Source organism: Carassius gibelio, chromosome B4, assembly GCF_023724105.1.
Source record: "Carassius gibelio isolate Cgi1373 ecotype wild population from Czech Republic chromosome B4, carGib1.2-hapl.c, whole genome shotgun sequence".
In the NCBI taxonomy this organism is placed as follows: domain Eukaryota; kingdom Metazoa; phylum Chordata; class Actinopteri; order Cypriniformes; family Cyprinidae; genus Carassius; species Carassius gibelio.
In genome coordinates, this window is record NC_068399.1 from 15,441,279 (window position 1) to 15,461,544 (window position 20,266).

At 39.2% G+C, this 20,266-nt stretch overlaps 1 protein-coding gene across 4 annotated transcripts in view; it reads right to left on the bottom strand.

Annotated features, from left to right (window-relative positions):
• Window positions 1–19,057, bottom strand: part of cacna1c (calcium channel, voltage-dependent, L type, alpha 1C subunit) — a 136,480-nt gene extending 117,423 nt beyond the window's left edge. For 3 of the 4 annotated variants that reach the window (XM_052553968.1, XM_052553966.1, XM_052553965.1), the window contains exon 1: window positions 17,980–19,057. In XM_052553968.1, the coding sequence (XP_052409928.1) occupies window positions 17,980–18,037 (58 nt within the window). In that variant the 5' untranslated portion in view covers window positions 18,038–19,057. The remainder of the gene's footprint in view (window positions 1–17,979) is intronic. The other variant, XM_052553967.1, reaches the window with a different exon arrangement.
• Window positions 19,058–20,266: the final 1,209 nt, after the last annotated feature.

Below are 20,266 nucleotides of genomic sequence, written 5' to 3' on the forward strand. Positions count from 1 at the left end.
AGCCCCAGCGCTCAACCCCTCCCTGTTCCTCAGTGATCACATGGCTCACTTTATTAATCAGAGGTGTTAAACTCAGGTTTGTGTCCTGTTGGAATGTGCAACTGGATCCCTCATCAGAGCAGATACATCCAATATGGCTCAAATACAATGGGGTGAGTTATTCATCCGTTCTGGACAGAATTCTGGTTCTGATTTGAAGCCAACCAGACATTTACGACATGCCTTGGTATTTAGGCTCAAATATGACGGCAGCAATGATCCACCACAACTCCAAAAAGAAGAGAAAAAAGGCCACAAACTAGAGCAGACTGAACAGGATCTCCAAACTTTCTCAACACTGGATCTCTTAAATCTCAAAACTGAATAGTTTCTCTTAAAACACTATTCACATCAAGAAGAGTTTTTAAATCGCAGCCCTTCAGTGTCTTAAAATATTAATAATAATATTAGAATAAACATATTAGCATTCACTTCAAGGTATGACCATACTGTACACTCTAAAATAAAATAAAATAAAACAAAACAACACCATATCCAGGCTTTAGGGTGAGAATTCTGACACTGCCTTAAATCCTGTTTTTGTAACCAGGTCACATTGTATGTGGTTTAAATCAATCCTATTTGTCCTGTTTATTTTCCTGGGTTTTCCTCCTGTCCCCAGTATTGCTTTGCACTTTGACAAATTCAACAAATGAACCCAAAAATAACTAAATTAATCAGCTATGACATCAATTTCTAAATGTGACACATTTTAGGGAAAATTAAACAAGTCTCACTTGATTAAAACACTTGATTTGAGATCGTATGTTTTTATCATCATATCCAGCTTCTCCACTCTTATGCTCCAACCATCAGAGACAAAACTTTCATGAGAAACAAATTCAGTCTTTAATCAAATATGTGACTATAGGTATTCAATAAAAGTTCAATAGTAGCCCCTAAAGATATACTGCTAATTTAGCCTTTACATTGATTGCCATACATATAAAGAAAGTTTATTTCAAGCTGTAAAATTGGTTATATGTAACATTTTAAAGTCCTCGATCCATTTTCATTGATTTCAAACATATCAGCAAATAAAATCCAGAACTCAGCTACAACTGCACTAGAAAAAACCTTCTCCCGATCCAACTTTTTTTCAACACATCATGAGGTCCAAAGGGCACTGCATACAAAGAATGACCCTTTTAACAGCTTTGTTCATAGAAATCAATCAGGTGTCGGAGAGTTCTCCATCTCTGTTAAACCGAAAGCAGCACAGGGTTTACACAGCCGTGGAAGTAGTCCAAATGCTTTCTTTCTTTCCATATCTCACATTTGTCTTTTCAACGATGCAAGCATCTCATTTGTGGTTTCCAAAATGACAGACACTGTATCCAAAACCATTTAAACAACACACCAAGTACAAAGAGAGGCAATGTGTTTGCAAAGAAAAGAAAAGGAGGTTTTGCTCTTTGGAACCCGGCCCCCTATTCATTTTCTGAGAAGAATTACATCCCCCACCAAATCCAACAGCTATCCTAGATTCAGCAGAAGAACCGAACTTCATCAGGCATAAAACACACCTACATTTCCTCCTGGGCCAACCTTCCCCTGCACCTGAAGGGCACCTTGAGGAGATTCAGGCATTTCATTAGCAGGCCACGTTTCTTCTGCATCTAATTACAACAATGCAAATTGTGCTCTGGGATAATGTATTTCCACTCAAAATGTATTCAAATAATTAATCAATTAATCACCTGCCTACTAACAGGTTCAACATGCATGCAATTATGGCCACATGCCAATTACCACCCCTACCCAGAGCCCATACGTCTATAATCAGATAAGGGTCATGCACATGTGTCTGTATGTGTGCAGCTGCATAAACAGAAAAAAAAAACAATAAGATCAAACCCGCCAAGAATAAACATGGAGAACTACATTACACGATTAGCCAGGTTTCAGATGCTTCAAATCTTCTTCTCACTGAAATGCTCAAGAAGCATTCATGAAATTAAAAGATACATAAGAATGTTATATATTTTATTAGACTATACGACTACCAATAACTGACTAAATAAGCTGTTAGCGTATATTTATGCTCTAAAATATAGCATTTATTTATTTATTTTGTATTATAAAATGTCCCTAGCTCCTCCCAGCAATACCAATTAGCAAATCAAGGTTTTAGTAGTTTATGTCTATGTCTAGTTTATGACATAAATGTCTTTTCATATCTTCATTTTTCAATAGGCAGCACATTAGCACGGGAAAGAAATTTGCATTAATCCATTTGATTTCAAGGGGTCCATTCACTACTGAATACTGGAAAGAAGATTTAACTTGATAAACCCCTTTATTTATACTGGGGTCATAAAGCAAAATTCAGCAAAGATTCATGAATGCTTTTCAACATGCTGACAGAACACAGTGTTATTTGGCATTGTCCTTGCTTGCACAAATCTATTTTTATGAGAAAGAAATCAATTCGTTTTACCGTGGACTGTAACATTTCAAAACTACAATAAAGACTGTGGATTGCAATATATGGAACTGACCCTTTCTTTGCGTCAACAGACCAAGTAAAAACAGATCTTTGACCTCAGCACTCAGGCTTTCCATGCAATCTTTGGCCACTACAAGAGGCTAATGTCTGCATCTGAACATCTGTTAAAGCTGAAGTAGTGCTACATGGTTTAGACAGGACACATTACTTCCTGCCAATGGCTAAAATGTTTAATTCCATCTTCTGGAGAACAGGAATGAAAGAGTCACTGCTGCTGACTTAATATCTGCCCATGTCCTCTTGCAGGGGACACGGTTCTCTGCTGTCTAATATACCACCAGAGGACATTACTTGAATAATTTGTGTCAAAGTAAGAAATAAAAGTGGCAAAAATGCAAAACCAGAAAATGGAAGGCTCCTGAAGCTTAATGCAGTTAATATTTTATCCACATGGTTTTAGGTTTGCAGTACCTGAGCCAGTGCAGGTCACTTATAGCGAACCCAAAAATGAAAGTTCTGTCATCATTTACTCACTCTCATGTTGTTCCAAACTTGTATGACTTACTTTCTTCTTTGCAACACAAAATAAGTTTGTTTTAGCTGTTTTCGACCAAAAACAACACATATATACACACATATTTTGTTTTGTTCAGTTTTTTACCCTGTGTTTAGGCATTTTTTACTCTAAATTATGCTTCTGTGCAAGTTATATAGTGTAAAACTGTAGTGCAAGAGTTGTTTAGCAAAAGGTGAGTAATGACAAGGTGTTTAGCAAAAGAAAACCAATCGTAAACCGCCTCTCATCTCATTAAATATTCATGTGCTTTGTACAGAAACATTCACACTCTGTTTAGTTTCACTGTCTGAAGGCGACAGTTAAAATGTTGAACAGTGACGGCTAACACTCATCTTTGTTTTCCTTCTATTTTCGTCTTTGATAGTCTTGAAGTTTCTTCTGTTTTCAGAGTATGTCTCAGGAGACAAGCAGAACAGATTTGTATGGTGATATTTCCCCGGATGCACAAGAGGTTAATAAAATGCTCTGTATTTGTCCAATCAATGTTATTCACCTTATGCAAAGGAGAACACCATCAAAGAGCGGTCAAATGTAATACTGAAATCGAACTACCTCCAGTTAATTCCCAACTAACTCAACATGACATTAACTCAAGGTTAAATATGGCCATTTCAAATATGAAATATAATAGAACATCCATGTGGGACTGACGTAGTTTCGAAAAGAAAATATTCTGAAGAATGTTTCTTGTCCACACAATACCACTGAGATCAAAATATCTTATTTAGTGTTCCACAGATAAAAGAATGTAAAACCAGTTTGGAATTTAATTTTTTGGATTAATAAACGATGACAGAATTTACACTTTTGAATGAACTATCCCTTTAGGTCCCAAGGGCAAATTCAGTATACAGATTAGCCAAACGCTTGTAGGGCTAATATTCAGAAGGCTCTGGGTTTGAGTCCCTAGGGCCTAATGCCTTGGAGCAGAGCTGCATTGTGCCATGCTGATGTGGCTGGAAACAGCAAGTGTGTGTCTACTTTTGTCAGAGAGTGCCAGAGCGAGTAAACTGTTTAGATAGACTCCATCTGTGCCGGCACTGCGGAGAACACAGTGGTGTCCAGTCAGCAGCTTTAGGACGGTTCACAAAGAATCGGTCATCATATGGATCCAGGATGAATCAGAGCAAGAATGCATGGAGGAAGATGTATAAAAGAAGATGTGGCCTTTACAAGTGCCTCTCTTTCTGCTCTTTTCATCTCAAAGCTCAGTTCTCAAATGTTACATCAGCACTCTTAGTCACTTCATGCCGGAACGGTTTTGACCCAAAGAATGCCGACGTCCCACGTCTGGCAAACAGCGGCACCCTCTAATCAAGGCCCGAGTCACCATCTCCCTCACCACATGTAGATTTATTGCCTCGCCGTGCACTTGTAGGGCTCTTTTCAAGCATCGTGATTAATCTGCCAAGGACGCTGATAACGGAGTCATGACATGCCTGTTTTCTCCCCGGTTTCATTCATTTATCTGAAGGTCGAGAGAGCGGAGAGAGATTGTGAACTGAGGAAGAAATAGAAAAGTAGAGGAAGCCTGAACAGGTCTTTCCTGGGCTGCTAAGCTTCATGGCCGGTGTTATTATTTCCACCGGCAGCCTGTGTTCGTGTGTCGTTATGTGCCGTCACAGGGAATTATGGGAGTCTTGGGTGATTAGCACTGATGAGAAGCAGATGGCTGAAGAGGTACAGTAAGACGACACAGCGTTAGCGGTTAGCATGCTAGCCGGGGTTGTGCTGCAGCTGACACCGTTCTTGTGCCGCAGCTGTGTGCTAAACGCTCGTAAAAGCAGGACTTTGAAGAGAACTAAAACAAGATACACGTGCAGACGCACTCGTTTAAAGCTATAGACAGACATTTGGCTATTGAATCCGATTCAGGGAAAAGTGAGGTGAGTTGTGATCCTTGTGCCAGAACAGTGTTGGGCCCGGACCCAAACGATCCATCACGATAAGATGTCACGAGAGACTTGATTGCAAAAACATGGCTGAAGGATTTTGTTCCTCTAATGCCTGTGTAAACACAGTGTCAGTGTTACTACTGACCACGGAGCCTGTTTTTGAGTACATTTTCATGCCCTGCAAGGTGGAACAATCGGCTGAGGTGGAAAAGGCCCCACGGGTTTGGTCCTGAATGATGAACTGTTAGCTAATTAACTGGTTTAGTATTGATTGTGAAATAAGACCCTGGAAAAGCATTAAACTGGCTGGGAGAAATGAAAGAGAGAGAGAGAGAGAGAGAGAGAGAGAGAGAGATGATCATGAGTTTCTGTCTTCCTGTCGAACAGGAAATCTACAGTCTAATCCAATTACACAAGAACGCAACACTTAATCGAATAAGGTTTAAAAACACTGTATTCATCTGTTTCAGTCATGTGACCTTGGTATGGAGAATACAACATTCATGTTTTTGTATTGTTTTCTATTACACAATAAAATATACAGTACCGTGACTTCTCATTTCAGCTATTTAAAATAAGTGTTTTCCATGTTCATATATTTGAAAATGTCATTTATTCCTGTGATGCAAAGCTGAATTTATTCCAGTCTTCAGTGTCACATGATCCTTCAGAAATCTTTATAATATGCCGATTTAGTGCTAAATAAAGTTAAAAACAGTTGCACAGCTTAAATTTGTGGCAATGTCATTTTTGTGATGAATATAAAGTTTAAAAACAGCATTTATAAAAATATTTTTCAACATTATACATTTCTTTGCTCTCACTTATGATCGATTTAATGCAACCTTGTTGAATCAGTTGAAGAAGTCATTTTTTATAGCCTTTAAACTTTTGAATGGTAGAGTAAGTGTGAATGACGACTTCACTAATGCCATCATGCATTTAATTAGTGGATCTTTGGGGTTTAAAATTTAAATTTACACATAATGAATGTAACATCAGGCTTCATGAACTTCTAGTTTAATTGTATCTGACTCGATTAGCTCCATGTTGTAAATTTAATTTACATGGGTAATGACTGCTAACATGTAAAAGACATCTGAGATGAAATATCAGTGCTTTAGGCTGAAAATTTTCTAACAAAATGAGCAAAAACCAAAAGGTATAACAATTATTCTTGCTGTCCCCCTGAGGGCACACTTTTTCAAGATTAATAAATAGAAACAAGTTTTAAGGACTACGGTCACATCCCTCATGTATGCGCCGAAAAAAGCATAAGCATAATGAAACACTATCATAACCTAAGCTGTTCTAACAGTAAATTAATTTGTTACATCAAGAAAAAAAAAAAAATATTTGGTGTTATATATTAAGTGCACTAAGTGTTCACAGGTATCATGGTAAGAAGTGCGTTTACCCTTTCACAGTCAAACCAACATGTCTTGAATGTAACACAAATTTCTAATTCCAAAATTTCTTTGTCACCAAAAGCCCTAAATTGTATAATGATGAAAAACAACATTACACACACACACACACACACACATACAGGTGCCGATCATATAATTAGAATATCATCAAAAAGTTTATTTCACTAATTCCATTCAAAAAGTTAAACTTGTATATAATATTCATTCATTACACACAGAATGATATATTTTGAATGTTTATTTATTTAAATTTTTATGATTATAACTGACAACTAAGGAAAATCCCAAATTCAGTATCTCAGAAAATTTGAAAATAACTTAAGACCAATACAAAAGAAAGGATTTTTAGAAATCTTGGCCAACTGAAAAGTATGAACATGAAAAGTATGAACATGTACAGCACTCAATACTTAGTTGGGGCTCCTTTTGCCTGAATTACTGCAGCAATGCGGCGTGGCATGGAGTCAGTCTGTGGCACAGCTCAGGTGTTATGAGAGCCCAGGTTGCTCTGATAGTGGCCTTCAGCTCTTCTGCATTGTTGGGTCTGGAATATCGCATCTTCCTCTTCGCAATACCACATAGATTTTCTATGGGATTAAGGTCAGGCAGGTTTACTGGCCAATTAAGAACAGGGATACCATGGTCCTTAAACCAGGTACTGGTAGCATTGGCACTGTGTGCAGGTGCCAAGTCCTGTTGAAAAATAAAATCTGCATCTCCGTAAAGTTGGTCAGCAGCAGGAAGCATGAAGTGCTCTAAAACTTCCTGGTATACGGCTGCGTTGACCTTGGACCTCAGAAAACACAGTGGGCCAACACCAGCAGATGACATGGCACCCCAAACCATCACTGACTGTGGAAACTTTACACTGGACCTCAAGCAACGTGGATTGTGTGCCTCTCCTCTCTTCCTCCAGACTCTGGGATCCTGATTTCCAAAGGAAATGCAACATTTACTTTCATCAGAGAACATAACTCTGGACCACTCAGCAGCAGTCCAGTCCTTTTTGTCTTAAGACACTTCTGACACTGTCTGTTGTTCAAGAGTGGATTGACAAGGAATGCGACAGCTGAAACCCATGTCTTGCATACATCTGTGCAAAGTGGTTCTTGAAGCACTGACTCCGGCTGCAGTCCACTCTTTGTTAATCTCCCCCACATTTTTTAATGGGTTTTGTTTCACAATCCTCTCCATGGTGCGGTTATCCCTATTGCTTGTACACTTTTTCTAGCACATCTTTTCCTTCCCTTCGCCTCTCTATATAAGAGCTCTGTAAACAGCCAGCCTCTTTTGCAATGACCTTTTGTGTCTTGCCCTCCTTGTGCAAGGTGTCAGTGGTCATCTTTTGGACAACTGTCAAGTCAACAGTCTTCCCCGTGATTGTGTAGCCTAAAGAACAAGACTGAGCGACCATTTAAAGGCCTTTGCAGGTGTTTTGAGTTAATTAGCTGATTAGAGTGTGGCACCAGGTGTCTTCAATATTGAACCTTTTCACAATATTCTAAATTTCTGAGATCCTGATTTTGGGATTTTCCTTGGTTATCAGTTATAATCATTAAAATTAAAAGAAACAAACATTTGAAATATATCAGTATCTGTGTAATGGATGAATATAATATACAAGTTTAACATTTTGAATGGAACTAGTGAAATAAACTTTTTGATGATATTCTAATTATATGACCAGCACCTGTATATATCTCAGGTAAATCAAACTGGCCAAAGTGTCAATAAAGTCAGAAAAAGCTTCATCCCTGACCAAAGCTACCGCTGCCTTAAAGGTCATATCATGAAAGACCAAATTTTTCTTGATCTCCTGAAATAAAAGTAGCACCTGCATCTCTGCATATACTTCTGAAGGATCCCAGCATTAGAAACAAGTGACATTTATTTTATTTTTTTATCAGGAGTTTCTTTCTGTTTTATTCTGTTTTTTACTGCTTGTGAAATACATTCATTTTATTGACCACAATGTAACGCAGCTTTTCAAAGAAATGTTACTGAAGGATGAGGCAGCAGAAACTATATTAGACCCGACAGCAAACCCACAACTCAGTAACAGTTACTCATTTCAAATGCAAAGAGGTTAGCCAATCGTAAAGGAATTTACATGGTGGTCTTAAAGGTACAGTAGCAATAAATAAATAAAAGTAACTATATCTTAATGTAATATAAGTATTTAAGATTTATTTAATATAAACATTACAGTTAATTTTGCTGTCATGCCAGCTATTACATTTGTCATTTATGTAGCTGGAGGGCTACACAGCCATATCATCTTTTTTTTCATATCATCTTTTATCTGCAGCTGAGGGAGGACAGGAACATGTGTGAAGGGGCGAGGGCGAGTTTGACGCCCTTGCTGGGCAGCCTGTCCGTCAAACAGCAAAAGCTTCAGACTACATTCAGTACATGACACCTCATCTATGTTATCTTCTGTTTTTAAATATGGTTTTAGGCAAAGTACGTCCACCATTTCTTGCAAAGGTTTGGTTTTTAGACTTTCAACAGATTTGAAGTCTGTCAGTTGCCATGGTGATGATAGCTGGGGCACAACTGCTAGATGGCGCCAATATTTCAACACCTATCTACTCATCTTCTGCATGAGTGTCCGCGTGTGTGACTGTGAGCAAGTGCGTGAGGGAATTTGTGAGTGTCAGAGAGAGTGAGTGTGTGTGAGAAAGAGAGGCTGAATCAGAGATTTGACGTTAGTCTAAATGAAAGGAGAAACTCAACATGCTGTCAAGACAGAGATGGACAAAGAGAGAGACAGACAGCGGGTATAGAACAGACAGGGAGAGAACGGGACAGACAGCTGGTAGAGGACAGGAAGGAAGAGAAAGACAGCAGGTAGAGGGCAGACAAACCTTGAGTCGCTCGAAAAAACGTTCGTTTCAGGAATGCAGAGAGAGCCGGCATTTAGAAATTATGCTGTATGTAGTAAAACAAATTATTAGCAAAGTAAAACTGGCCTTTTGTGTTGCATTAAAACATGTGTAGAGTGAATTTTTCTAATAGACGAAAATGTAAAACATGCCATTAACATTGTACTCCATGATAGAGACTGTTTGAATGTTCTGAGTTGACAAAGGTGAAAGATACCAAATAAAAAAAAAAAACATTTTTGCTCTAATTTATTAAATGTGAAATTGTATGAACCTGTATGAAAAAGTATGAACCTGCAAATATTTAATTCCAGTTATGTTAAACATTTCAAATAGTTTCTCTGAATGCATTTCAGAATCGTCACTGAATTGAGCCAGGGCCTGTTTTTCTGTCATAATACAGGCAGGGTTGGGTTGAGTGGATTTTGATGGAGACCGAAGAGCAGTAGTCGGTTTAGACCGTGTGTGACGCTGGCATGACTGATGTGGTACATAAATCACTCGATGTAATATGCCCTTGCCATCTTGGGAGGGAAACCCACTCCATTCCCCCTACAAATACACACATCCATCACTACCTCATTCAGTATCCCCAAACAAGAAAACAATACACTACCAATGTGTAATTAAAATTCAAGTATATGCATCATTAATTATGTTAATCGGGTGGTCTGAGAATCGAAAATGTGTTCCAGGGCCTTGAGTGAACAGCAATTTCTCGATATAGAGTAAGACAATTAGAAAATTATCAATTGCAAGGAAGGGAAATTACTCTAACGTTCTTAATACTACATACGTTTTCCTAATAAATTACGAAGCTGTGATTTAGTACAAATCTGTAACAATGTGATTTGTACAAAAACTTATGATTTTTAATCATCAAACAATGGACATTAATCTGAATCCCTAACTCCACATCTGACTAAGCTGTGGCATGAGCTGGACGTACAAAAATGTACTAATAAGAACGAACAAATTCATATCAGCGACCAATTTGCCAAAACTTGAAATAGAACAGTCATGAACCTGTGCTGGAATTATCGTAACTGATATCATACTTGATACACCAGAGCAAAACTCAGCTCACACTTGCGATTATGAAACTGCGATGAGACCCAGGTGATGGGAATAACTGTAATTTGGTGCATATGAGGACACCTGGGTGAGTTAGATCAGGTCAAGGCCATGGGATAAATGTGCTACTATCGCCAAGTGTGTGCTTGCTGAGTACCGGTCAGACCCATAATGCCTTTCTCTCACAGTTGAACGAAGCTCAAACTGATGAATTAAACATGCAACCTACACTGAGAATTCAGCACTACCCAAACTAGGCCGCTAGCAGGAGGGACATCTGAAGATAGAAAGAGGATTGAGAGAGCGATGGGGTATGAAGGAGACACTGAAACATCCACGCAAAAGACCCAACCATCATGTCCCAAGCTCAGACTTGTCACTAAACCTTCTGACAGTTGTCCTCTCCACCTCAGGCCTGTAATCTTTGCTTTCTTAATCTTAATCTTTCTCTGTTGCTTTCTGGATTTGACTGAACCCCCCCACACAGTATCTGCAGCAAAAGCAACACAGGACACAAGCAGAAAATCAACTGTGGGCCAACATTTTGTTCTCTTTTGGCTATCATTCATGGTGCTGGTTAATATCTTAAAGCGAGGCAGTGCGCTGTACGACTGAGGCTTTAAAAGAGACAGCAGTCTGCAGGGAGCTGATCTGATATTCACTCAGGACAAACGCATCAGGACTGGCCTAAATACACAACCATACTCACACTTCCACCCACATTTTATAGGAGAAAAAGAACCCTCTTAACTCTTTCACAACTCTTTCTTTCACATGCAGTCTAATTTTCTCTTTTATCATTTATTATTAGGCAAGAACCACTATTAGTATAACTCATATTTAAACTTAACAAACTAGTTTAAAAGTAGTGATTTAACGGAAGTAGCGACCAATCTTACATATGATATAAATCTGGAAAAATGTAGGCCAGGGACTTCGTCCAATGACAGTTGATCTGATTGAAAGCTTGCAGCCAATTGTTAGAAAGGGGCGGGTTTAAGGAAGATCTATTGATATTTTAATTAAAAACTATTTTTGATTGTTTAAAATTTTTTTACATGCATCGATGGATTTTTCACAATAAAGATCAATAATATGCATTTAGAAAAATAGAGCGAACTTTCATTCCATGCAGACTTTAATGTTTTTATCGTAAAAGTTTGAACACTGAAAAAAAATACTGGTGACATTTATGGTAAAGTACTGGCACCTGCGGTTGCCAGAACTCTACTGTAAAACGTTTTAGGTTTTACCGACTTAACTTTATGGATTTCAATATAAATTGTACAATTACTTATTTTTTTCACTTGCAAAAACATAATATTAAATAACAGTATTTTACTATAAAAATTCATTAAATGTTATAACACTTATTTAACATATAGTATGGAAACTTACTGTTGTGAATTGACTTGACGAATTGGTTTTTGTAGCATTTTTATGAGCTGTTGTTAACTGACAAGCTGCGCAAATCCAAGCTGATAATGAACGTGGATTTGCACAGCTTTTCAGTTAACAACGGCTCTGTGTAGTAACTGCTCTATGTGAAATCACACACCTGATGGAATTTACCGCTGATTAGAGAACCGGCTTTACTGATGAGATGTGCATTAATCATTGGCTGATATATATCATGAACCCCATAGTAAAACCTACATTTTAAATTGAAACCTAAACTTTCTACTGAAACCTAACGGAAGTCAAAAATGTATCTGCTCTCACGGTTGAATAAGTTTCTCCTTTAATTTTTTTTTTTTAAAGATGCCTGGCAATAGAAATGGTTTGTCAGATTTCCAGAAGTAAGTAGGTTTATATTTAAAGGCTATCAGATTCACTTTGTCTGATGGTGGGCAATAAAAAGACCCTGTACTTAACTTAGTTCCATCATTATGCAGGGGCACGTTGGATGCTGTCAGTTTACTCCTCAACTGAAGAGGAAACAACAGATGTACTTTGGTCTTTATGTAGTACCGCTGTTAACAGGTCAAAGAACTACTAACCCACCCCCTCTTATTACTTTAACATCACACAACTGCTGGTTTCTTATGAACATGAAAAATCATGAATCATAGGGATGTTAAAAAGTTTATTTTGCAATAAAACCACAGCTAGGCTAATTATCCATAAAAATGTGGTCCTGACTGGAATACATAAAACGGGTGATCATGATTTTATCAGGACATCTGGTCACCTTTGGGGGTGGGCTGGTAAGAAAACACTCAAAACACCAGATCACAAAAAAAAAAAAAAAAAAAAAAAAAAGTTACATTTTGAACACATTAGTGTTATGCAAATATGACACAGACAATCTTGACTTTTTTCCCCAAAATGTAAACATCTAGTTCTCATATTTTGAATACCCCATAAAAACCTAGAGTTCTGACCGTATTATGCATTTTATAAGTCGTGTAGTAAAACAGAAAGAACTATTAACCAGTGAACAAGTGGTAATGGTCTTTTTGTCTTAATAATGCAGTATGACTAAGTGCTGCATTTTTACTCAAACTGGACAAACATTTCAAACTCAAAGTAGGTGACAGATCTGGTTCAAGATTAAAGTCTGGGTGCGAAATCCAAGTTTATTTCCACCCCCAAAAAGGCTGTTTCTCAAATGGAAACTGTTACAGATAAAATATTAAGATGATGAACTGACGTTACAGTGATAATTATGACCAGTCGCAACTCGTTTAGCGCAGTCCAGACCTTGCACACACTCATGCAGTCTTTGCTAAGGGGACCGTAGTTCAGAGGAGTGAGAGATGCTTATTAGACTCCCGTGTCGTGACCCACTGCTGACTCACATGTTAACGGGGGGCTTTGGTTCTTTTCCATAATGCTGAGGGTGCCTGCGGTGCCAATGTGTCACAAGCAGCTGTTTTCTGCTTTATTAACATATGAGCTTTTATTCATGCAGTCTGTCATGCTTCCATTTATCTACTGCCTTATCCATTCAGGCATCCTACTTGCTCTGGATGTGACACTGAGCACTGGGTTTGGGAGAAGAGAACCAAACGGAAACACACACACACACACACACAGACACGAGTTTTATGAGCTGGGTGGAGTGTACACACATCAAACATGCAGAATGCGTGTTTGCATGCATGTGTTTGTGTTTAGGAAGCCTGGTGATATAAACAAAACCCTTGAAGTTCTCCATGAAACTTTTCCTGCTCCTTTTGAGCAACAAACATTGGGTCCCTCTTTATATTAGATGGCCTTAATTACAGTGCACTTACATTAATATTAAAAATATTGTGTACATACACGTTTTTACATTGTACTTCTATTTTCAAAATACCTGCATGTAATTACATCAATAAATAATTTCTGTAATTATATTTATAATTATTCTGTTAACCCACCCTTAAACCTACCCATACCACTAGTCCCTAACCTTGTCCCTAACCTTACCCACATCAAAAGTGTTTTGCACTACAATATGAACACAATAAGTACACTGTACTTACTGTATGTAAGTTCTTCGTAGTTAAGGCTATAAAGTGGTACCAAACATTGTCTCAAATCATTATAACTCAAATAATGCAGCTTGTTTAATAGGTGAGCTATTATTATTTTTATAAGCATTCTGATTTATGGTTTTCACTTGACAGACAAAAAAAAGCATATTAACACTGAAGTAGAGAGCTGAACTACCACTGGGTCAGTAATTATTAATGTTTTTTTGAGAAGAAGATTCTCATGTTGTACAAGGCTGCATTTATTTGATAAATCCATTTATCATTTATCTGTAAAATCAGTAATATATTTACATTTTCAAATAACCTTTTTCTATTTATAATAAAGACTTTAATAATTTATGTAAAAAATATATATTAAATTTATTTCTGTGATGGCAAAGCAAAATTTTGAGCAGCCATTACTCCAGTCTTCACAGTTATATGATCCTTCAGAAATCATTCTAGCATATATTTGGTGCTCATTAAGATTCCTTAATAATATCATTGTTGAAAATAGTTGTGATGCTGGAAGTGTTACATTTGTTCAGGATTCAGATGAATATAAAGATTAAAAGAATAGCATTTACCCAAAAACCTATATTTTTCTTAACATTACAAATGTTTTACAGTCAATTTTGATCGATCTCATGTGCCCTTGCTGAATAAAAAGTAAGAATTTCTTTAAAAAATAAAAATCACTTCAGCGTGATCAAATAACAGCACGATGACAGCCACCAACCCCAGCATCTCGGCATCTACGATTACCAAACAAATGCTGCTCTTGTTTTGTTTGTTTACATATGCTCATAAACACTGTTTAGCGAATTGTTAACATTACAGTGGATTAAAGAGGCGAAGAAAAAAACATTTTTTTTTAAAGATCCAGAGATACAAGTATATTTGTACTTATAAGAATTATTTTCCACAACAGTATAAAGATGATACTGGGCGCAGTATGAGCATGCGGTATCATCATTGTGCACTTAACCCCAGGTTGCTCCAGGAGGATTGTCTGAGGAACAAGTGTACAGTGAGTCACTTTGGATAAGTGTTCAGCATGTGATTACAGTAACATGCAACAATCAATTTAAATACAGTAAGCATGTATGATAGCACACTGGCTGGAAACCCAAGCACTGATGTAAAGCAGAAGCGAGAGTAGATGATTTGTGCTCAACATGCGTGTTTTCACAGACAGCTAATAATTCCCAAGTGTTGCACTCCTGTGATCGTTCGACACCTAACATGTCCCACAATCCCACAGTGACCAGCGCCAACTGCTCTGCTGACAATGTGGCCTCATTAACTGACTGTCCTAAGACATGTTTCTCAAATTACGTTTCGGAAGTGAATAAGTGGTGGCTTGTTTTTGTAAAGATCCACATCGTTGTCTTTATGTTACATAGAGGATACATGGAGTCAAACAAGGAAAGCAAGAAACTGGAGACCTTCTCTGTGTGACGGCAGGCACTCTTAGCCAGAGCCACGGCAATAAACAAGCTGACAACTTTCCCGACTTCACCGCGCTTGCAAAGGATTTATGTTGATGCAAGTTTGGCCGACTTAAATATTCATTAAGTAAACATTAAATACCCTTTGAGCAAACAACATTAGCAAACGGATTCCAGGAACCTGTGTACACTTGTGTGGGATTTTGTGACCTGCAATTGTTCGACAGTGACAGAAGCAAGAAACACTCGATCACTCGGCACTGCCCTGAGGAAGGAGGAAAGGTCCAAGACAGAAAGTCATCCGAGATGGCGTCCTGGAGGCTCGTCAGACATTTCGAGATCGATCATAAATATATTCGTTTAGCTAATGATCTGAATTACATCTCATATGAACCTGGCACAAAGCCGAAGGAGGAAAGAAGCCAGATAATGCTGCCCTCATTACCAATCAATGAGCATCAGGGAACCAACAACCTTCAAGAGAGAAAGAGAGAGAACTGCACAAACTAAAACCTTTCGAGTCATTTCAAACATATGTCTCAACACTGTGACATTTTTCTACGAAAAGCCTTATAAACATTTGGGCTGGCATCATTTCATCATAGCATACAGCTGATATAACTGCAAAGATTGCATTAATTCAGCATTTTTGCCCTGGTTAAATGCGTCTAATGCAGAACAAAAATCGTACAAAACGTGTCTCAGTAACTGCTTGTTCCGACACAAACATTCAAGCACTTCATGAGTCACATTCAACATTCCAGAAAGTGATGGTGTATCATAGTGCACAAAACACGCTCTCGATCTTCCTGCTGTTGGGGTGTTTGTGGTTCATGTTTGGCTGTGATAAGTGGCTCGGCTCTGGACCTGTGATTGACTGAGGCTGTGTTTACCTGAAAGCCTGCCCTCATCAGCAGCGGTAGACGACAACACAACACAAACATGAACATCTGCCGGGCTACAGGCCACCTCGGAGATCCTGCTCTGTTAGGACACAGATATGCAGTCTACAAAAGGTTGTGTTAATCATTTAGTTGGTTTGGTTCACATTTAACTGCCTTTTATTTCTCAGTGGATTTCCACTTTATACTGACACCTGTTGGCCTGGATGCATGAAGCTGTTTGCTTCACAACAGTTTTTGTCTCACACTATACACATTAATAAAGCATTCTTTTAAAATGATAACATTTTGGAGTCAATCTCAGTTATTTTTGTGCATTGGCTGGCTGTTCTTTTGCACTTTTTTTCTCTACAGCTGCTGTGGGTTGAACACTTATTTATGACATCTCAAAGCACTATGTAAAATATATGTTATTGCACAATTTGTTAGCAGTAACAGAGTCAATTGTAAGAGACATCTAGTCATTTCATCGCATCTTTGGTTGCAGATGAAATAATATGCCTGGAGTTATCATCTCATATTTTATCCATCACTTTGAAATTCCTTAAAAGTACTGTTTGTGTCATTAGAAGCAAAACCTTTCTCTAATTAGCAAACAATTACTAAGAGAAACTGATAAGTTAGAAGAAACTGTTGTGATGATGTTTAAGCATCAAGAGTAAAGTTGTAAGATGCAAATCTTCATATAACAAAGACAAGCTGATCAAAGATACACGTTTACTGCCAAAGCTGCCGAAACAAAGCATCTAAAATTAGATTCGTGATCCTTTTCCCATCACTGTCGTCCAGCTTCTATTTTAATACCAAACAAAGAGTCTATCTCAGTTTATTCACTCGATCAAACGGGGCATGAAAAACGCACCACTGTCCCTCACAGACAGCGCTAAAGAAACATCATTATTACAGTTTTCATAATCGACTAGCTTTTTTGCATGACAGATGCACTGTAGGCCTGAGGGGGCGGTGCTACGTTTTTGACAGCAATTTACAGGTTTTGCTCGGATGCGTTTGTTCACTCAGGTGCGGCAGGTGCGCGCGCGGGGAGCGGGCTTATCTCGAACCGCGCTGTTGTTATGGGTCGGCAGCTCCGTTGCCAACAGGCGAAGGCTGGAGGCCCTGGATGGAGGGGATCCTGTGAAAGGAAGAGAGTGAGGCTCCGTTGCTCTTCGCAAGCGCGCAACCTGTGGAGACTGCTGCGCCACACCAGCTGTCTGATAAGAAGGGGAATTCAACAGATGCACGCTAGAATGAGGGGGCATCACTGACGGTGCTTCATTTCACCATTTGAGATGCTCTCAACAGAATAAATCACTGTGAAATGATGCGCTGATGACACAACCCCGAGTTCATTTGAGCTACTGGGCTGTAAGCAATGCAGTCTTGCCGCACAAAAAGATTAAAAGGCCATTTGAAGTCTGAAGCAGATGACAGGATAATCGATTGGCATCTGTGCGCGCGTCTCTGAGTGCATGATCTATATGCATGATTGAGCCATCCAACAAGTTCACAACTACATAAATGCATTTCCCTCCAAGATAACAATAAAATAGCTGTCGGCCATGTGTGGTTGTATTGCATGACATTTGTTGATCGTCCTCAGAGGAAGATATGAATGCGCATAGCCTACTGTGTTTGAAGATGGAAGGGTTCGGTTTTGGGTACACCCCCGCGTCATGCCCATGATAATGCCAACACACTCATCATACACCCCCCAAAACATCCATATGGCACACACACACACACACACACACACACACACACACACAGACACACACACACAGTTGCCAAACTGGGGGAAGACAAATAAAGAAATTACCTTGATGGTTTTCAAGGGTGTCCTCCGGTATGTACATGTTTTTGCTTTCATTTACCATATATGTGGTCCAGCTTTATCCGAAGGTGAATGAAGAAAAGGTTGTAAAAAAGGAGGGGGTAGGAAAAAACAACCCAAGGGAAAGAAATGAAAGAAAAAAGGGGGACGAAAAAATGAAAAACGCAAAGCGTAAGATATTCCTTCTCTTGCGGCTTAGTTAATATTACCTGATCCCCATTATGGAGCTAAAGATCAGGAAAGGATAATCGCAGGAACCACCTAAGAAAACGAACCAGTGCATCTTTGGAACATCCGGGCCCTACCTAAGAAACATGATACCAGCGCCGCTTGCTGATGATCGATAATCAAATCGGCGCGATTCGCTCGGAAACGGTTCGAAAAAGGATGCTGCGAGAGCCAGGAGAAGCGCAGGAGAAGCGGGCGTTGGTTTCAGAGACCGTTTCAGAAAGCGCAGCAAAAGGTAAAAGGTGTGTATATTCCAGATCTCACGGGCTTCAGTCTTCACATATGATCGATTCCATCTGAGATGTTCCACAACAGGCGTAGTTTGCGTCGCGCCTCGTTAGGAAACAGAGTGCAGAATCGGCCGCGTCCAGTCCATATTGGAGAGAAAGGGGAGTAGACAGTCTGTGGCCCTGCGGAGAGAGAGCGCACACCAGCAGCCTCTCTGCAATGATCTGACGACCAGACCCCCTCCCCTGTAGACTCCTTGACTGCTTCCAGATGTGACTGCGCTAGAAAGGAGAATAAATCCTCCACGCTTTTCCACACGGGCTGTATCTCTTGAGAGGGAGAGAGCAAACTTGAGAAGCGTAGCCAGACTAGAAACCGAATCGAGTTCTTTAACAGTCCGGAATCATGTCAGAAGATGATTTGTACCGCAACCAATCTGGTGTAAATATGCTCACAGTCACAGCTCCATGCACCATGTTTAGGCAATATCCACTTCCTGCTGCCTGCCGGGATGCCACTTCTGGGGGAGAATGTCGAGTTACCCAGCAGCAGGTGTCGGGGCTGATTTTTCCCTTCAGCTGAGGTTTAACCGGCCTGATCTTCCCATGGCTGAGGACTGGTGGGCTCTGATAAAGGGGACGATGGGGCCTGGGAATTTCTGGAAAATGACTGAGAATCTTTCATCAGTACGGCCTAGTACGAATTTAGCAGGACCTTCCCTGGTCCCTCCCTCCAGCCATGAGAAAACTTCACATGTCCCAAGAGACATCCCCTGCCCCCAAACTATCACTTCTCACTCTCTGCGCATCAGAACTGCAGATTTAGAATTTAGAATTTTCATGAAGCATGTAGCAGGAAAGAGAGGCACTCAAAATTGCAGGTCCCTCTGGATGAATGAAAAACAAGCTCTCCCAGTGCACGGACGTTCAATCTACGGCCAAGTACTTTGATTGAATTTGAATTTGAACAAAAGTTCATTACAGAGGTCAGCAATTTCCCTTCAGCATCCTCAAATAATTGATTAACTTTGGTGTGTTTATACAAAGCACAGAAGAAAGGTTCATGTTTTTCAGTGCCACCCTGCAATCATAAGCTTATGGGAATCCAGGGATCCAAAGAATCACGGGCATCAGAAGGAAAACTGGTTAACGCATGGCATCCAAGATTACAAAGTTCCTCCCAGCTTTCACACTTTCAAATGTCAAGACGAATCATGTCTCTGTCTGCACACTGAATGTGATATACAGCAGTGGTCATGCTTTACAGCCACAGGCTGGATGACTCTTTTACTAACACTATAATTAACCAATTAACTAAACATAACTGAGGCGACACATCCTCTTCTCTTCTATACTGACTCTTACCCATTTATCTCCATGTAATGGTAAAGTATACTGAACATAAAGGTTTAGGTCTAAGGTACATGTTAATTAATCAAGTTTATCAACTATTTTTGGCAAGATTTGTCAACCTGGGTGAAACATAAAGATTTGTACATAAAAACATTCATTTTAACAACATCATAAAAACTGCATGGGCTGCTGTGCTCTCTGGAATAGGTCTGAAATCCTGCCGCAAACGAGGACAGATCATGAGTATTTGTATAGTGATGCCCTCTAGTGGTAAATGAGTAAAGTGTCACTTTAAAGCAACCCTGATGTCTTGCTCAAGGGCACAATAGGATTCCTGTTGCAACCTTCATGTAAGTCCCTAGTTGAAACCTCTTCTAAGGGTGCGCAAATTCTTATGTTATACTAATGTTGTATGTGCATGCCAGTTGTCACGTGCAAAGGCATGAATTCGACTATTAGTACAA